This window comes from Pteropus vampyrus, unplaced genomic scaffold, assembly GCF_000151845.1.
Source record: "Pteropus vampyrus isolate Shadow unplaced genomic scaffold, Pvam_2.0 Scaffold50, whole genome shotgun sequence".
NCBI lineage: Eukaryota > Metazoa > Chordata > Mammalia > Chiroptera > Pteropodidae > Pteropus > Pteropus vampyrus.
This window is the reverse complement of record NW_011888831.1, coordinates 4745723-4764261: the sequence shown is the minus strand read 5'-3', so window position 1 is coordinate 4764261 and position 18539 is coordinate 4745723. Positions and strand designations below refer to the sequence as shown.

Sequence of the window (18539 nt, the reverse complement as noted above, 5' to 3'; positions counted from 1 at the left end):
CTAATCCAGGGAAGAGAGAAAGAACAACATGTACAAAAGCCTGGAGGCAAGAGCATCTTAGTGTGGTCAGGGGATGAGAGTGGCTGCGTCTGGCTGATCCAGAGTGTGGGGTGGGAGTAGGATTGAGATAAGAGTGGGGAGGGAGGGAGGGGCTGGCAGAGTTCTGGGGTCTTGCTGGCCATGCTGCAGAGTTTAGCTTCTTGTTAGTGTTCCTGGGAGGCCAGCACCGTGTGTGTGTGTGTGTGTGTGTGTGTGTGTGTGTGTGTGTGTGTGCGCGCGCGCGCGCGTGTGTATGTGTGTGTGTCTGTTGCTGCCACTCTGCTAGGGTGGATTGACCCTTTAAGATACTCTTTTTTAAAATGACCAAAGTTTAAGCAAGAAGACCTCTCTGTAATAGGCCATTTCCCATGGATTTTCAAGGTTGGGCCAGCCTGGAGCTTGTTAAGCAGACAGAACATGATCTCCCTGAGGACAGAGTCGTACATTCTGTCCCCTGGGGACAGCTCCTTTGCTTTCCCTTCTTCATTTGTTTATTCGGTCAGTCAGTCAACAACATTCCTGCCATGTACAGGCTCCTTGCTGTGTCCTGGGAATAGGCCATGGCTCAGACACAGCCCTGCCCTTGAAGAGCTCACAGCTTCTTTGTGGGTGAAGTGCTGTACCAGCAGTACCACGTGGCCTCCAGGAGGATAGCAAATGCACTCTGGTTTTGCACAAGGTGGCACAGAAGTCTTCCCAGGGGAACTGTTGCTCCTTGATGGAAATGGGGATGAAGTGCACTCCAGGTGGGAAGAACAGCATGTGCAAAGGCCACAGACTGTCCCCATGCTCCAACCTGTGAAGTGAAGGGTGGAGAGCCTGGACCCCTCACCTGAGTTCACACAGGTGCACTCCTGATTGCATGGGAGGTGGGGAGAAGCAATAACACACAGAAGGGGCAGAGCACTGGACAGGGACAGAGGCCACCCCCTCCCCATCCTTCCCAGTGGCTGGTCCCTTAGGCCTCCTCTTCTTTCCAACAGGGCCTGGCAATTACCACCTACTCCAGCCACAGCCATTTAGGAAATGCCAGTGATTAGCGATTGTTATCATGGTAATTAAAATTCCCTGGGAAAAGCTTGGCTAATATCCATCAGTATCTGCAGTCAGGTTGTTCGTGAGCTGAAATCATAATGAAAACCTGGAAGCAGAGCACAAAGCCGTGCTACGGGAGGATTTAATGCTGTTGGCCACCCCGGGCAAGTGCCATGGTGGCTGTGCAAGTCTTTTCTCATTAAATGGTGTTTTCAAGGCTGGCTGCTTTGCTAGCCTTATCACAGCAAACCACACATGGGGAGCAGGGTGGGGCTTTGCAGAATCACACATCTTTTTAAGAAAGTGAACCTTTTCTGATCTGTGGCGGGGTGGGGGGCTTTTCCCCCTGTGTTGGGGGAGAGGGCCAGGCAATGATGCCAGGCAGTGGGTGATGGGCTTGATTGCATGGAGCAGAAATCACATGATTAAGAGCTACTGTTGTATGTTTTGCAGGAAAGGGGTGGGCAGGGAGGTGAAAAAAGGTCTGAGGATGTGCATGGATAGGCATGGGGGGAGGAGGGGCCGCTGCTCAGAACTCAGCCCAGCTGGGATCCCTCACGCCTCACCTCACCAGTCCTGCTCTCTCATGTGGAAGGCACTTCCCAAAATACTGACAGTGTGTCTTATATACCTCCACCTAGGTGTGCCTTCTGTATCAGGTGATGCACCTGTGTCTGCCTGTTGCAAGGACTCAGAAAGTGCTTCTCCTTGAGCTGGTCCAGGATCACCGGCCAGTCTGGCATGGTCCGGTCTCTGCCCACCGTGATGGCATCAGGCCTTCACCTGGACTACAGTGCTAACACAAAAGAAGCAGACAGACCCCAGACCCTGTTCCAATGGACTCACAGGGAATGACTGACCTGCCCACTGGATCCTGGGGAGGCACTGCAGGCCTAGCAGACCCATGAGGTCATTGCCTCTGCTGAGCATAAATATCAGGGTGAATTATATGAAATTGACAGAGGGGTTAATATGTCAGGGAGGTTGAATGCCATTTTAAAAAGTTGAATATCAGCAGTTTCATGCAATTCAAGCTAAGACTTTAAATTCAGTGCTCTTTATACTATTTTCCAAAAGCACTTGACTGATCAGTGATTTTTAAGTAGAGAATAGGGTTTCATATGGATTGTTGCAACAGGAGGTGAGGCTGCTGGTGTTGGGCCCACTGGTTGTGATATGTCAGGTTGGGCAGGAGCAGCTGGGGTTGGTGTTTGAAGAAGGGCTGAGAGTATGCTGCTCCTTGTGCCCTGGAGTTCATGGTCAAGGAGGTTCACTGGAGCTTGCTCTGCATGGGCAGACCCTGTGGGAACTTCCTCTTTATCCCTTGTGTAATCTGAAACAGTAAATCCATTTGATTAATTATAAGAACTTGGATGAAACCCACAGGCCACTTCCCCAGGAATGCATCAGACTTTATGGATTGGTATACCTTCTAGCAAACAACCCAGTTCAGCCATTCAACAGTGCTTATTGTGTCAGGAGTGTGCTAGGAGCTTGAAGATACAGTGGTGAGCAAAAGCACCTTGACGCTCCCTCGTGGGTGGTAGACCCTTGTGGAAGAGACAGATGAAAATGAAAGGACCAGCCGAAAGGTGGAAGCAATCCAAGTGTCCATTGATGGATGAGTGGATAAACTAAATGTGGTATTTACCTACAATGGAATCTTATTCAGCTTCAAACAGGAAGGAAATTCTGACACATACTGCAACATGGATGAACCTTGAGGACATTATGCTAAGGGAAATAAGCCAAATACTGTAGGTATGTCAAATACAATACTCTATGATTCTACTTATATGAGGCACCTAGACTAGTAACTCTGAAGACAGAAAGTAGAACAGTGGTCCCAGGGGCTGGGGGGAGAGGGGAATGGGGAGCTGTTTAATGGTACAAGTTTAAGTTTTATAAGGTAAAAAGACTTCTGGAGATTGGCTACCCAACAATGTGAGTGTACTTAACGCTACTGAACTATATACTTAGAAATGGTTAAGATGGTAAATTTTATGTTGTATATATGTTAACACAATTAAACATTTTTTAATTAAACAAGAAAAGAAAAAGGAAGAAACATGTACACTCGTGAGCTTGCACCATGGCCCCAGCTCCACAGGAAAAGTGCAGAGGCTGTGAGGTGAGGGCTCACTGAGCGTCAGTGATATGCTTGGCTCTGTGGTGTCCCTCAAAACTGCTTGGTAGTGTTTTTTGGTCTTTCCTAATAAAAGCCACACAACAATGAAGCCACATCTCTTAGTTACCCTCAGGATTGTCCCATCCACTCCCCTTCAAACAGGGCCTTGGCTGGCCAGGCATGAGGGCAGTGTGCCCTCCATCAGAGACAACGTGCCTCAGGGGCAGCAGCAAGATCCCCATCCTCCATCCTGCAGCACCTAACTCTGACGACCTTGGGACCTGACAAAGGCTCCCCAAGCCCACCCCTCCAAGGGCACTGCTCCTAAGCGGGGCCCCAGACCAGACCCCACATCCCACCAAGAAGTACAGTGTGGGGTCCCTTCCCGGAAGACACTTAACACTCCACTGGAGATTTGACTTTTCTTCCTGGAGAAGAAAACACACGTCATCATCTAAATGTACACACATCCCTTGACCTGGCAGTTCCAATCTCTGGAATGTCTCTTAAGACAATAACTGACACCTGTCTGATGATATGCGTGCCAAGTGATGGTTGCAGCACTGCTCATAGAGTGAAAAATTGGAAGCAATTTAAGTGTCCTTCAGTGGAGGGCTGCTTTAATTAAGTTTAATAAATCCAAACTATAGAGCCATTAAAACATAATGATGGAGACTATTACTTATTGACACAGAACAGCTGCTATGATATATAGTTAAATGGGGTCAGAAACAGGTTGCATCTATATGATCCTGTTCTTCTAAAATAACAAAAATTTGTGTATATGCCCAGAAAAGGGTGTAAAGAATTCACAGCATGGTGTTAAACAGGGCTCCCCCTATATGTGGTAATATTACAAGTAACCCAAAGTTTCTTCACTTTACTTTTTTGTTAGTGTCCTAATATTTTATGCTATGTATGTGTGTATTTCTCTTCTCAGGAAAAAAAAAAAGACAAAACATAGTAGGAGTTGGGGCAGTGCAGTTCAGGTCCTAAGCCCACCAGGCGCCACCATTCACACATGGCTCTCTAGGGATTGCTTCATTTGGTCCCCCGGAGTCCCAGCCCATGCTGGGGGCAGGGGCGAGAGAGGTCAGCATGCTCAGGGGAGGGCAGGCAAAGCCAGCACTGATGGATGCACAGACCTTCACTTAGCAGACGGAGGCCGAATGAGCCCTTTGCCAGTATCCCGCCCCCCACCCCCGTGGCCTCTGGGCTTGGGCGCCTGTTCTCAGGAGCCACACAGAAGCTCTGCAGGGACAGAGTGGCCTTTGGTGGCAGCTGCTTGTATTAGTTTTCTCTCTCTGTATGGCACTTCCATCCTCTCTAGGTGTCCAGTCTGCAGGACATAGTGTCCATGATGATGACTCATTGAAGATTTTTTCATTACCCAACCACAATTTAGTGAGCCTCGACTTTGCATCTGTAAACTGTTGGGAGGAGGCTCTGCAGCCTCCAGTGTGGAGTAGAGGCCAGGAGAGTGGTGGGCTGGCCTTGGGCAAGTTGCTTAACTTGTTGGAGCCTTAGTATTCCCATCTGGAAAGTGGGATAATAATAAAGCTTCCTCAAAGAACTATTATCACCAGATGCCTCAGGGAATGGGGGAAGAGACTTTTTAATTGTGCAGTTTGTGAATTTTAGATCGTGTGCATGCGTTACCAATTCAAATAAATAATTATGTATTGTAGGAGGGCTGTGAGAGGATCAGAAAGGGTTTTTCAAAGGGGGCCTCATGAAGCATTCTTTCCACCAGATGGGTTCTGTGTTATTCAAGAGCTACACAAAGCTGGCCCTTCCACACAGGGTAGCTGGGAGGGAGGGATGAGTGATTCATGCCAGGGACAGGTTTTGGACCCTGTGGTCCTGTGGCTGGCACTATGGAGCATAAAGAGGCAACTGCTGTCTACTTGGAGAAATAAATGCACATCACTCAACAAGTGAACAGTCACTACTGTATAGCGAAATGCTGGGTTTATGCAGACCCATGACTAGCGTTGAGTTTCTCCAGGAAAACCTGCTGAGTTGGTTCCAAGTAGAAAGCACTGTATGTTCCTTCATCTTGTTGGAGAACCCTGTGCACAGTGGCATATAAGGCTCCAAGAAGTCCTGCAATAACAGAGCTTGGTTTAACCTAGTGCTTCCCAGTGTACATAATCAGGAACTTTTTTTTTTTTTTTTTTTTTTTTTTTTTTTTTTTTTTTTTTTTTTTTTTGCGTAACTCCCGTTAATATCCCACAGAACTAATATGGTGCAGAGGAAGTTTGGGCAGTGGGAAACAGTGTCCTAGAGAGAATCAGGGCAGACTCTGTGGCCTTCTGATCTTAAATTCTCCCTTTTGAGTATGGGACTTTGTCTACTGATTATAAATCTGTCTGCATTTGTCAGCCGAGAGGAGGAGGGAGACACTGGCAATCATGAGCATCCCGGCTGTCGCGTGGCTGTCTGTGGCCAGCACTGGGCCTATGTTCATTTGTGAGTCTGATCCTCATGGCGGTCCTGTGAGATGGGTCCTATTCCTACATCCACCTACTGGTGATGAAACTGAGGGTCAGAATGTGTCCCAACTCACAGCTGCTAGATGACAGATCCAGGATTCAAACCCAGCAGGTCTGCTCTGAACTTCCAAGGCTTCCTCTTCCTTTAAAAGGTCACATCGTTCCTTCACACCTTCCCACTCTTCTTATTACATAGCCCAAATGTATTTCCTTCATCAGAAAAGAGATTAGGGAGCACTGGATGTTGTTTAAAGTAGGCGTCGAGTTCAGAGGCCTTACTTATCTCAGCTGCTGCTCTGAATTCCACTCTGTGGTTCTCTCTGAGATTCGGGCCCTCTCTCTGCCTACTGCAGATTGTCTCATCTCGAAGACCGATCCAGATAGCTTCCAGTACCATGCATGGCCTGTCTTGCCTCTTCCAGCCACTTGTCACTCTGCCCAAGTCTCCAGGGGAAGTAGCATCTATTGAGCACTTTGCAACTTTGCCCCAGGAGGAGAGGGTGGGCCCAGGTGGGAGCTTGGTACTGAGAAGGCTGCTTTGTGTCTCGTGCTCTAAGCAGGTGTCTTCCCCCACCCCTCAGGTCTGGAAGAGATCGGGGGCCTGGTTCTACAAAGGGCTCCCCAAGTACATCCTCCCCCTGAAGACCCCCGGCCGGACTGATGATCCCCACTTACGACCTTTGCCTGTGGAGCCAGCTGAGCAAGAGCCCAGGAGCACTGAGACCAGTCGAGTCTACACATGGGCCCGAGGGAGAGGTAAGTCCCCTTTGCCCCTCTCCTGGGACAGCAGTTAACATTTGGGCCCTCAGCCAGCCAAGCAGTGCCACAGGCACCAAGCCAGTGCCTGCCACACTCTCCGTGTGGCTCATACTGGTGTTTCATCCCTCTCTGTGCCATTGGCTCCCCATGTGCACCCACATGGGTGGCTGGACCTCGGCACAGTGATTACTGGCAGCCAGAGGGGACCATTTATAAACAAGCACTAATTTGGGGGCGGGGATGCACTATGGATTTTTGAAGAAATGTGGTATCAGTTGAAGTTTTTTGCAAAGTCTAAAAATGCGCCTTTCCAAGGCAGGCCTGTACCATCTCTTCTCAGTACATGTCTTGTGTCTTCCCTGGTCCTATGAACAAAGTAACTTTGCACCCAGGGCCTCTTGGTATTTGTGGTGGTTGCATGAATGTAGATGCTTCCCAAGTGGTTACCGTCAGAAGGGGAGCTCTGCCACAATGGTAATAATAATAGTATCTGATATGGCAGCTGGCTCTCCACAGCTTGCATGATGCTTTAGTGCTTGGGATTTTACTTTCAAAGTTTCTGGTCTCAGGAGAGCCTCTGAAAGTGGAAAGGAGAGGTGTTTAGTAGCCCCATTGTATAGATGAGTAGCCTGAGGCCCAGAGAAAAAGAGGGTGTGTGTGGCAGAGCAGGGTGCTGCCCTCTGGGCTCTGCTCCTTCTGCCCTAATATGTCTGAGTTTCAGCCCGTGTCTCAGGTCTGAGGGTCCTAAATGAGACAAGGCAGCCAGAGCGATGGGCTCATCCCGATACTAGGGTGATAGACCCAAAATAATAGATGTGCAGCTGCTCTGAGGGGCTCTGGAGCGTCTCCATCTTTGGATTATGACATAGCATCTGACTATCTTCGTATCATTTGGGCTTTTTTTTTTATTGTTACAAAAATAAGGCGTGTTTATTATAAAATTATGAAGGTTGTCAAGTGATATAATTTAGAAGTTAAAAATTCCCTGTAGGTCAGCCCTTCCAGACATAAGCTGGTATTAACAGCTGGGCATCTGTTCTCCAGATCTTTTCCTAGGCATCACTTGGCTCTGTCTGCAGCAGGCCTTCCTTGCTAATTCTGCTGGACTCTGTTTGCATTCTAATCATCATGAGTTTGACTACCCTGCCATCAATGCCACAAACAAGCCCTTGCATGGATCATGGACAAGTGCAGGTGAAGACTGGGCAGGCAGAGTCAGGGGAGCAGGCCCCTCTGGAGTGCTGTGGCTGGCTACCCCACAAAGGGAGCCTGGGGGAATTTGCTGGGGAAGTGGCTCCTTCTTCCCTTCTGTCCCATTTCCACCCTCAAAGCTGGGGCTTTCTCCCGTCCCAGCCCTGTCAGGGTGCATCTATGTCCCCTCAGATCAAGGGAAGAGATGCAACCATGGAAACAGAAGCTGGTAGACAGTTGGGTTTATAATGTTGCTTCGAGTGAGCAGAGGAGGAGAGGCCATGAGGCCCCACGCCGAGGGGCCCTCACTGCCCTGTCTGCTCCAGTATCAGCATGGTGCACACGCACTCATATTCATGTACGCACGTGTGCAGACACTCGCCCCTGGGGAAGGGCAGAACCTCCGTCTCTTCCTCAGCCACACAGATGGCTTTTTAATTATGTGGGTGAGGAGGCCAGTGGCCCACACACTTGCAGGCAGGACCGTTTATTAACCAAGTTTGCACAAAGGCCAGGCCAGGCTATGTGGAGGCCCCCTCGTGTGAACTTGGTCTCCCTCTGCAGATTGGGTTAGGAGCCCCCCAGGCTCCCAGAGCAGAAGGCAGTGCTTCCTCCATATCAGGTCCTTCCTCCATATCAGGTCACATTACAGCCCTGTGATAATCCACAATTTAGTTCCAAGCAGGAGAAGGTGACCCAGACAGGTGGCCTATGTGTCTCGCCCAGGGGCAGCAGAATGGTGAGGGCCAATGGCCCTGGGCAGGTCGTGGAGGCCCAGAAGGTGCCTGCACCCACCCAGAGAGGGGTGTGCCAGGAATGTGTGACGTGCGTGTGGTAGGCAGGACTGACCTTGGGGAAACCCACAATTAGGGGGAGAGGGAGGAATAGGAGTTGGCAGGTGGCAAAGGAGGCATTGTGGGAGAAGCAGAAGGAAGTAGAGAGATTCCATGCCATGTAACCAAAGCGCCAGGGGTTTGCAAAAAGGGGTACTGGAAAGCCACCAACGAGCCACCTGTTCCTGACCCAAATCTGGCTGTGCACTCACAGAGACACTTGGTAGCAACCAGATACTAGTGGAAGACCAGAGGCCCGGGCCAGCTGGAATCATCCTTACAGCTGGTCCTGAGCTTGGGGCCAAGCGGGGAGCCCTCCAGGAGGTCAGCCCCATGCTAGCCCTTGTGTGGTTTCCTGGTGGTCCACATGGCCTCAAGTCTGTGGCAGCCCCTGGGAGGGCTCAGCTGTGCCTGCCTCTGGGAAGCCCCCCAAGCTGCCAGGGTCCGCTGCCTCAGTCCAGATTCCTTCTCAGGTTGGTCTTGAGGCTGTCAGGCTCCTGGCAGCAGACGGCCTCAGCAGGCAGCCTTGGGAGTCTGGCACAGGCCATCACTGGGCCTTTCCAGTCCACTGCTGACTGGGGAACTAGTCGGTATTTTCCCAGCTTTGAGAGTGGCTTCTCCTCTTTACTCCCAGCTCTGCCATCAGCGGTGCCCAGGTATGAGGCAGCTGACTGGGTCAGAGCTGAAGTATGTGGTTCAGGTCAGTTCCTATCTAGTAAGCTGACCTTCACAGCACCCCTTTCAGCCGAAACTGAGCTTCAGGCCAGGTGGAAACAGTGACCCACCCGTATTGGGGTGTGGGCTCACCACCACGCTGGAAGCTGCATCCTGTGTCTGCCTTGAACAGGCCAATATCTCAGCACATGGCATAGAAGAGGCATGGAATAGATGGTTATTAGATGGATAAATGAACCACTCACTTGCTCCATGATATTTGAAAGGCCTATGGAAGGGTTTCATTAGGACTTCCAAGCTCCCCTAGGTCAGGTCTGTTGGACAGCCCCAGGGCCATCATCCCCATGCCCCTGCTTCCAGACACCCCAGGGCCATCATCCCCCTCCTGCCCAGCAGTCCCTGCTCCCTAGCATGGGAGCCGATGCTGACACCAGCACACTGTCTCTGGCCCTCTTCATCACCCCTGGTTTTCTCTCTCTCTCTCCCTGTCTTTCCTTCTCTCTCTCCTTGCCTGAGAGAGAGAGGAGACCTGGGGCCCAACTTCTCCCCGCATTCCAACCTACCCCACTTTCTCCTGCCCTGTTGTGAGACGAAGGGTAATCAATAGATACAAGCTGTGAACTTTTCAGTCCACAGCGACGTCAAATGAAATGTATTGATGTTTCTGAGGCAGTTTCCTTTACATCCATCTTTAGATTTTAAATTTTCTTTGTTAATTTTTAATTATATAAGAATACGTAATCTATTTAACAAGTAAATTCAAAGTATATGAAAAATTAAAATCTCTTCCCTTGCCTTCATCTCCAAACCCCTTTCTCCTTGTTCTTACAAACATATCCTTAATATCAGGTTATTTTTTGTTCAGTTTGATTTTTGCTTTTGTTTTAACAACAAAAATAGGCTCTTACTTATAACTCTGCATGTTGCATATCTGTATAATAGCTATAAAGTTTACTTTATTTTTTTTAATGGCTGAATAAAATCCCATCATATCATGTATTGTTATTTAATTATTCACCTATTGATGGACATTCAAATTGTTTCTGACTTTTTGTCACTGCAAGCAATAATAAAACATCCTTATATGTATATGATGCTTTTATTTCCATGGGGTAGGTTTCCAAAAATGGGGTTGTGTGTTTTAAATTTCAAAAGACACTGCCAAACTATATTCCAAAAACATAGTCTTTTATACTCATTTACTTTTGCTTCCTCGCTTGCCATGAATATTATTGGCATTTACGATTTTGGCAAAAATAATATTTCATTATTTTAATTTGCACATTTGAGTATCTTCATATCTTTATTATTTTCAGTTATTAAGGTTTCCTTTTTAAAAAATTGCCTATTTAAATCTATTGCTTATTTTTTATTAAATTATTTTCTCTTATTGATTTGTAGATACTCCTTATATGTTAGAGAGAGTAAATGGATTGCAGATATTTTTCTCCTTGACTTTACATTTTGTTTGACTTTAGTCTTTACTTATAGCATTTTGCCATTCAAAATCTATTTTGCCATTCGAAAACAATTTTTTTCTTAATTTTTGTGAAGTCAAGTGTGTCTTTCTTTTGCCTTGTGATTTCTAGGTTTCCTGTCTTGTTTTGAAATGTCTTCCTCTCCAAGGTTAAAAAAATCTGCTAACTACGGCCATGCCACTCTGAACAAGCCTGATCCCATCTGATCTCGGAAGCTAAGCAGGGTCAGGCCTGGTTAGTACTTGGATGGGAGACCACCAAGTACTAGGAAGACCAGGTGCTGTAGGCATTTTAAAAAAAAATCTGCTAGATAAAAAGTTTAAGTAATATAAGAATAAAAGGAAATTACTTAAATATGATGAAATTACCAAAAAAGAGAAAAATCTAACACCAAATATCATATTAACTGATAAAGCACTGAAGCAATGTTCCATCAAAATGCAAGTCAAGAATACCCCCATCATCACCATCACTCAATAGTATTTTGTAGTATTTAACTAACGTAATAAGACAAGAAAATAAAATAATCTGTTACTACTGGCAAAGAGAAGAAATTCTCTTATTTGCAGATGATATGATTGTATGCCAAGAAAACCCAAGAGCATGTACTAAAACAACCCACTAAGAATAATAAGAGAATTTGGGAAGTGGTAGGATACAATGTGAATCAATAGTTTATACACCAAAAAACAATAATTTTACTCTATACCAACAAACTAGAAATAGAAATGGAAAAAATCCATTTATAATTGCAACAAAAATTATAAAATGCCTACAAACAAGTTTTAAAAGAGAATTATAGGTCCAACATGAAGAAAAACATGAAGAATCTTATCACAGAACCAAAAGTAAGACATGAACAGAGAGGCAGATAAGAATCTTGGTCCCTCCAAATTAGTAAGTGTAACAACTGTCTGATTCTCAGTGGAGTCTTTAGAGAAAAATGAACTCAAATGTTTTCACTACCCATTGGGTAAATAAAATGTGACATAACCATACAATGGAATATTATTCAGCCTTAAAAAGAATGAAGTACTGACACATGCTACAACATGGATGAACCTTGTAAACATTAAATTAAATGAAAGAAGCCAGAGACAAAATGCCATATAGTGTATGGATTCCATTCATATAAAATGTCCAAAACAGGCAAATCCGTGGAGACAGAAGTAGATTAGTGACTACTGGGGGCTGGGGAGGATGTGGAAAAATAGACAGTAACTGCTAATGAATGCAGGGTCTCTTTTAAAAGTGATGAAAATGTTCTGGAATTAGTGGTGATGGTTGCACTATGAATATATTAAAAACCACTGAATCGTGTACTTTCAAAGGGTAAATTTTATGGTACATAAATTATATTTCAATAAAATTCCATAAGAAAGTTAAAGAATATTTTAACAAAATGTTTATTTTAAAAATAAACCTGACCAAATGTTAAAGCTTACTATAAAGTTACTACAATCAATAGAAACAGTATAGTATTGGCACTAGAATAAATAGAATATTTATAGAATAAATAGATAAGTGGAACAGAATAGAGAAATAATAGACCTGAAAGTGTATAGAAGCTGAACATTGGTAGCTTTTTCATTCAATGGGAAAATAACAGGTTTATTTAACAACTGGAGCTAGGATAATTAAATTTCCGCCCCATTCCATGTGTATCCAGAAACACATTGCAGATAGATTAAATTTCTAAATGTTAAAAATAACACAATGAATGTATTCAACAAAGATTAGAAGTGAGGTTTTCTCTCTGTGTATGTCAGAGAGAGCTGGTGATACTCTGGCACCTATAGGACAGGTGGGCTGACTGTGTGAATTTGCTACTCACTCCCTCTGGACACTGGGTGTTGAATTGGGCCTTGCCTGGAGACCCTTTGGTGAGGCCTCTACAAGTTTGCTCATAGCAGGATATTTGTCCTTTCTTCAGGATGGGGTAGGAAACAGTGTGACCTGAATTTCTCCTAGTGACTGGCCCTGGGCCTGACCTGGCTACCTCTGGGAAGAGATCTCCACCCTCCCCCCACCCCTCCACCCCAATCAATCCCGATGGAGTGTATGCTCCACATTACTTTTCCCTGGCAGACCATTACTCCACGTTTATGGCGGCAATAAATAAAGTCAGTTTTCGCATGCTCCCAGGTCTTTGTTCCCCCTATGAAATATAGGGTATAAATGGTGGAGCCAGTACCTCAGGCTCTTAGATCTTAATCCCTTTAGTCCTGGGCCCAGCTCTTCTACAGGCTTCTTTCCTTTGAGCTGGATTCCTATTCTTGAGCTGTGTACAGAGTAGGGATCGGGTATACCATATTAACCTTGTATATTTGAATAATAAGAGATTTTTTTTTTTCTCGTATACTAGAAAGCTTGGAAGAAGGCAGCTGCAGCTTTGGTTCAGCAGCTCAGTGACATCAGGATAGATGTCTTGCTCTTTCCCTCATGGTCACATGATAGTTGCTGCAGTTCTAGCCATCACTATAAAGAAAGGAAGAAAGATCAAAGGGGAGGCTGGAAAATCAAGTCTTTAGCTTCTCCAGCCTCTCATTATAATAGAAGCAGGCAAGGGGGGAGGGGACTGGTACTAGTACTAGAGGAGCCTGATTTCCCGTGAGAGCTGGAGAGCTGAATTTATCTGACTGAAGTCATTACATGTGGAAGTGAGTCTCAGATAGAATTTTGTGCTTCTCTACCTCCAGTGCTGAAGATACTTAACATGATGGGGCTTCTTATTTTCTTCAGCCCCAGTGCTGTGACCAGGAGGCCACACCATCTGGGTCTGCTCTGTGACTGTTTTCTAGAATGCGTGTCCTTTTCTCAGATGGGAGCAGAGAGCTGGGGTTCCTAGGAGACTGACCTCTGAATCAATGAGGCTTTGCTTTGTTCTCCTCTCCCAGAGAGCCTGAGGCTGGGGAGTGTGAAGGGGCATCCTAAAGGCCTTTGTCACTGCCCTGTGGCCTGCCCAGATAAAGGAGGCCTTTCCACTTCACCCTCCACCCTAGACCCCAAAAAACCACAGGCAGGTGCTTTGAGCTCCCTTTGACCATGGAGCAAATTCACTTCCTCATCTCCTTTGAAGCCTGGGTCACAACCCCTCCCCAGGACCCTCCACAGGCATCCTCCCATATCCTACCCTCAGTCATCCCCCTGAGCAGAGTACAGGCTTCCTGGATGGATTTGAACAGAATTACACACTGGTTCACTTCAAGCTCTGTTCTGGAAAAGTACTTAGGTTTCAGATTTGTTCCAGTTGAGTACTTTTAAGAAAAATAGGAATTTCATTATCACTTCGTTGGTTCACTAGATTTTAAACAATTTTTTTTTTTTTTTAATCCTAAACTCTGGTTCTGTTTGCAGTTCAGTGAAAGCAAGCTTCAAGGTTGTTTGGGTTGAACAGTCTGGTTCTGCTTAGACTACAAATATATACCTGGGGCTGCCTTCCCAAATGACCCCTCAGCTAACCTGCTCACCCCCACGCCATCATCTCCTGTCCTCCTGGAGAAGCCGAGTCATTGGGTGCTGCCCTGGCCTCAGCCAGAGCTCCGTGACTCACGGTCAGTATCTCATCTGATGCTCAGAACAGCCCATGGGACAGCTGCAGACGGCAAAATTGACTTGAGGTGATGGACGAGGGGGGAGTCTGCCAAAGGTCACGTAGGCTGCGACAAGAGGGCCTGGCACCCAGGTTTCTGAAAACTGGCCCACACTCTTCCCCTCTGAGTGTAGTACAGAGTAAAGCTATCGCCCAAATTGCCACTCAGTCTGGCTTTCTTCTTTCAGACTTGGTGGGAAGATTTTTGGCTTCCAGGAGCAAAGCCACTGAGGCCAGATCAAGTTAAAGGGGTTGCTGCCAGGCTACTGAGCAAGGTCTCCCAGAAGCAGGGATGTAGACAAATATTTGTGAGGCCTGTGGGGATGGAGGATATGGCAGCAGCTTCTTTTGCTTCTTAGGGTACTCTCGGATCAGCTCAATTCTCCAACCTCTGCCTGCTTAGCAGCTTGTACTCAGCAAGTCCACATGCCCTTCAATCTTAGCATCTGCCCACATTCTCAGGACCCCGCTCAGGAGAAGGTGATCGGCCTGACTCATCCGGCTTACGCTGCCCTTTCTGCATGCAGCCTGTTTCCCATCAGACATAATGGGTGGCATGACCAGTTAGGTCTGTTTTCCCCAAAAGCAGAGCTGGGACAGAGCAGGGGGAAATTTGTGCCTCTTGCTCAATAGCCATTTAACCACAGAACTGGGTGTTTTGTTTCTGGCAGGGTGATGCGCTTCCTGTTGCTAGGAGCATTCAAGCAAAGGCTAGACATTATAGTGGGGATACTATGGTTGAGAAACGCACTATGGGCCTGTTAGTGTGTATCCAGACTTATGTGCCCATGTTGTAACCAGGGCTGGGGGGATGGGGGTACATTCTACCGCTCAAGATCGAGAAATCCACGTGGCCCACGAAAGCTGTGAACCTAAGACCTCTGTCTAGTTAGCACGGAGCTGCAGCCGACTGAGCTAATAAGTAGTTCCATGGCAGCCGTTTTTCCATCAAACGCATATGCTGTTTCCTGACTTCTTAACGCAGCATGCTATTTATACCAGTAGATCCATTCATTCTTAATGAGCCACAGTTGTGGATTGTAAAATGTTTTATTTTCAGACAGGATTGCTCACTGCCCAGAGCCAGCTGTTGCTATGCCGCCTTCCTTCTTTCTCTGTTCCCGAGAAATTAGCATTTCTGAAGCTCCTCAGAGCACTCAGCTGCCCTCTCCCACCCACCCCCACTCACCCCCAGTGTTCCCCCAGCAGACTCTGGACTTGCCATTTCTGTCACGTAAGCCTGGCTGTGGTACATGCCCTTCTTTGCAGCCTTAGGAGCAGCTGGGAGTGTGTGTTGTGTGCAGGGAGGCCAGGCTGGCTGAGGCTTAGAGAAGGAGGCAGAGCAGGAGGGCTTCCATGTTGGGAGGAGGGATGCCATCTGTCCTGGAGGGTTGGACATTTGACAGTGTTATAGGTCACAGACTGGTGGAGCAGTGACTCGGTCTGGCTCACTGCTTTAAATTAATTGACAACTTTTTTAAATGTAGAGAATTGTCACTTAAAAGAATGTGGAGCTCTGGCTTCTTTTTTGAAAAGCAAAAAGTCTGCCAATACCACTCCTCTGGAAAAATTGGACAGGCTAAGTAGCAGCTTCCCCCTTTCACAGAGGGTTTGCAGTCTCTGATTTGCCACAGTCCCTACCCCTCCCTATTGTCTCTGACATTCTTTGATCATCACCTTTACAAGGTTATTAAGAAAAAAGTAAAATGGTTCTCATTTCCACATCCTATGAAGAAAGAATAGAAATTAGACCAACAGGGACACCTGTTGCAAGAAAAGTGGGCTCACTTCTCTGTGGAAGGGAAGGGTCCTCATATCCAACCCACCTTACTCACTGATCCTTCCACCTGACCAGTAGAAGGCGGGATCCTGACCATGTCACATCTGTATGTCCCTGCTCCTGATCCTGACCCCACAAATCCTGCCCATATTGGTTTTGTGCCTTCTGTGGAGGTGACCCCACCACCCTCACCTCCAGAGCCTGCAGAGTTCATGTGTTTTAACAGGAAACTCCTGAGGAGGAAAACTTTAGTTTTTGGAATCCTTCTTCCTCTCTGGGCCTTGGTTTCCCTATGAGTAGGGATGGGGATGAAGGGACTGGGGCAGAGAGTCTGTCGTCTTGTAGCTTTTCTAATTTACAACTCCAAAGCCAAGGGAATGAATGAAACTTTATAGAGGAATTTCTGGCAGGCAGTAAAGCAGCTCCCAGATCATGCACCGAGGCTGCCTCTACTGGAAAGAGCAGCCCCATTTCAGCATTGGCCCTGCGCCCCCTACACACACATACACACACACACTTCTGGTATGTACTACCAATGAAATCCCATCAGACTGCCCAGCATCCCCTCCACCCCCACCTCTACCCACTGAGCTTATGGTAAGTGTTCGCTAAGAGCTTATAAACAAACTGAACCTTCTTTTCGAAGTCCTATCCCCAGGATCATCTCTTATGCTTAATTATCACTTTCTCTGTCTCTGTTTTACTCCCTGTATGGGTTCTAGAGTCCTGAGGAGCTGGAAGTAACTGGGATTTATATATATATAATATATATTTTTTAAATATATGTGCACAGACACATGAGCCAGAAAGGACTGTTTAGGGAGGAGGAAGGGAGAGGCTGCCTTTGAACCATCTGAGAAGGGTGCTGTGTGTCCAGCATGGCACCTGAAACCCATTGGCCCGGGTCTTCATGGTGCAGCTTGGGTCTAGAAAATAAATGAACAAAAAAGTCTTAGGCGGACAGTCCTGTCTGTGGCTCCCGCCAGCCGTTTGGGGGAACTGCATACCATCACCCATCCAACCAGAGATAGGAGAAGGGGTTGGGGATGTCCAGGCCCACTGTGGGCCTCACTGGAGCAAACATTGACAGTCAGTCACTGGTCTTCCTGTGTGGCCGCCATTCTGCCAGGCTCAGCTGAGGACCTGTGCACTGTTTGCCTTTTGGTCTGTGCAGGTGAAAGAAGCCGGCCTCAGGCCTCAGTGCTGAGTGGCCGAATAAAAACAGCAACATTAGTAGCTGCTGTAGATTGCATGGCTGCTCGTTACTGGCTGTGCCAGGTGCTGCGTATCCATTATTTCCGGTAATCTCCCAATAGCCTGTGGTGGATCCACACTATTGTCCCATTTTATGGAAACTAAGGCATGAAGAGGTCTAATAACTTACACTGGAATCTCAGTGTGGACAGAAAGAGAAACGCTGCAGCTTTCAGGAAATTCTGCCTTTCCCCTCAATCCCAGGGAAATAGAAGCCTGGCCAGTCTTGCGTGGCTGCATTTTGAGGAGAAGCCCATGCATACTAATGTGTCTTGACCTTTGGAGCCCTTGGTGAAACCAAATATTAGTCCAATGCTGATGGGTGTAAATGGAGGGGCCTTTGCCCCACCCCTGCCCCCAGCAGTCCTCCTACCTACTCCAGGTGTCCTCACTGCTTGAGAAGTCATTTCCCAAGAGCAGAAGGCCCTCATTAGCCACACCACAGAAGTCAGGGGCATGGCTGTCGCTTCGAATTTGCCCAAACCTGCCGACAGCCTCAGCTGATTGGTTGAGTCTAACTATAAGGTGAGGTCTGGGGGCTCCTTGCCCCTGGTCTGAGCTGAAATAGGAAAGCAGGGCCCAGCCCCCCTCAGCCGGGCTCTGGCTTTGGTTCAGCCGATGTGTATAGAGTTCTCGCAGTCTGGGAGCACACCCTCTCCAGCCCTCACCTGTCTCACCAAGTAAACCTACAGCTTCATTCCCCCGACTCTAGATTTTTTGGCCTTTAGGGACCTGGATAAAGTGAATAAATGTGAGCTCACTTGCCCTGTCTGACTCCTGTAAAGCCCTAGGAGATAACAGTGCTGGCTCCACAGAGCTCAGCGGCTCCCTCCAGGGGCCTCCTGTCCATCACAGGGTAAAGGCCAGCTGCGCAGATGGGGTCTAACTGATTTCCCACTGCTGGTCCACGAGTGGCAGCAGAGGCTGAGAGGGTCTATGTGGCTGGTGATCTCCATACAAGAGGGAAGGGCCAGGCCTCCTCTTCCTTGGTTGCCCCTGGGGTCTACATGGGACACAGGCAGAACTGGCAGCCCATCCCCACACCTCACCTCTGAGCACAGGCGCCATCTTCCAGATGAGAGAACCCGAGGAACAAACTTAGAGGCCAAGAAAGCCGGACTCTGAGGGCTGTGACAGAGAGGCCTAGGGGAAGAGAGACAGAGACAGAGGCCCAGAATCAGAGGGAGGGAGATGCGGAGAGATGAGACAGGTGAATGAGAGAAACCTACAAAAACCGAGAGGAACCAAGAGACAAACCCAAGAAGACTCAGTACACAAAG

At 47.3% G+C, this 18539-nt stretch overlaps 1 protein-coding gene and 1 pseudogene across 9 annotated transcripts in view; both read left to right on the top strand.

Annotated features, from left to right (window-relative positions):
- RPH3AL (rabphilin 3A like (without C2 domains)) overlaps positions 1-18539 on the top strand; it is a 159805-nt gene that overhangs the window by 125003 nt on the left and 16263 nt on the right. For all 9 annotated transcript variants that reach the window (XM_023530526.1, XM_023530522.1, XM_023530520.1 and 6 more), the window contains one exon: positions 6279-6453. In XM_023530526.1, coding sequence (XP_023386294.1) covers positions 6279-6453 — 175 coding nt within the window. The remainder of the gene's footprint in view (positions 1-6278; positions 6454-18539) is intronic.
- Positions 10798-10922, top strand: LOC111739490 (annotated as a pseudogene).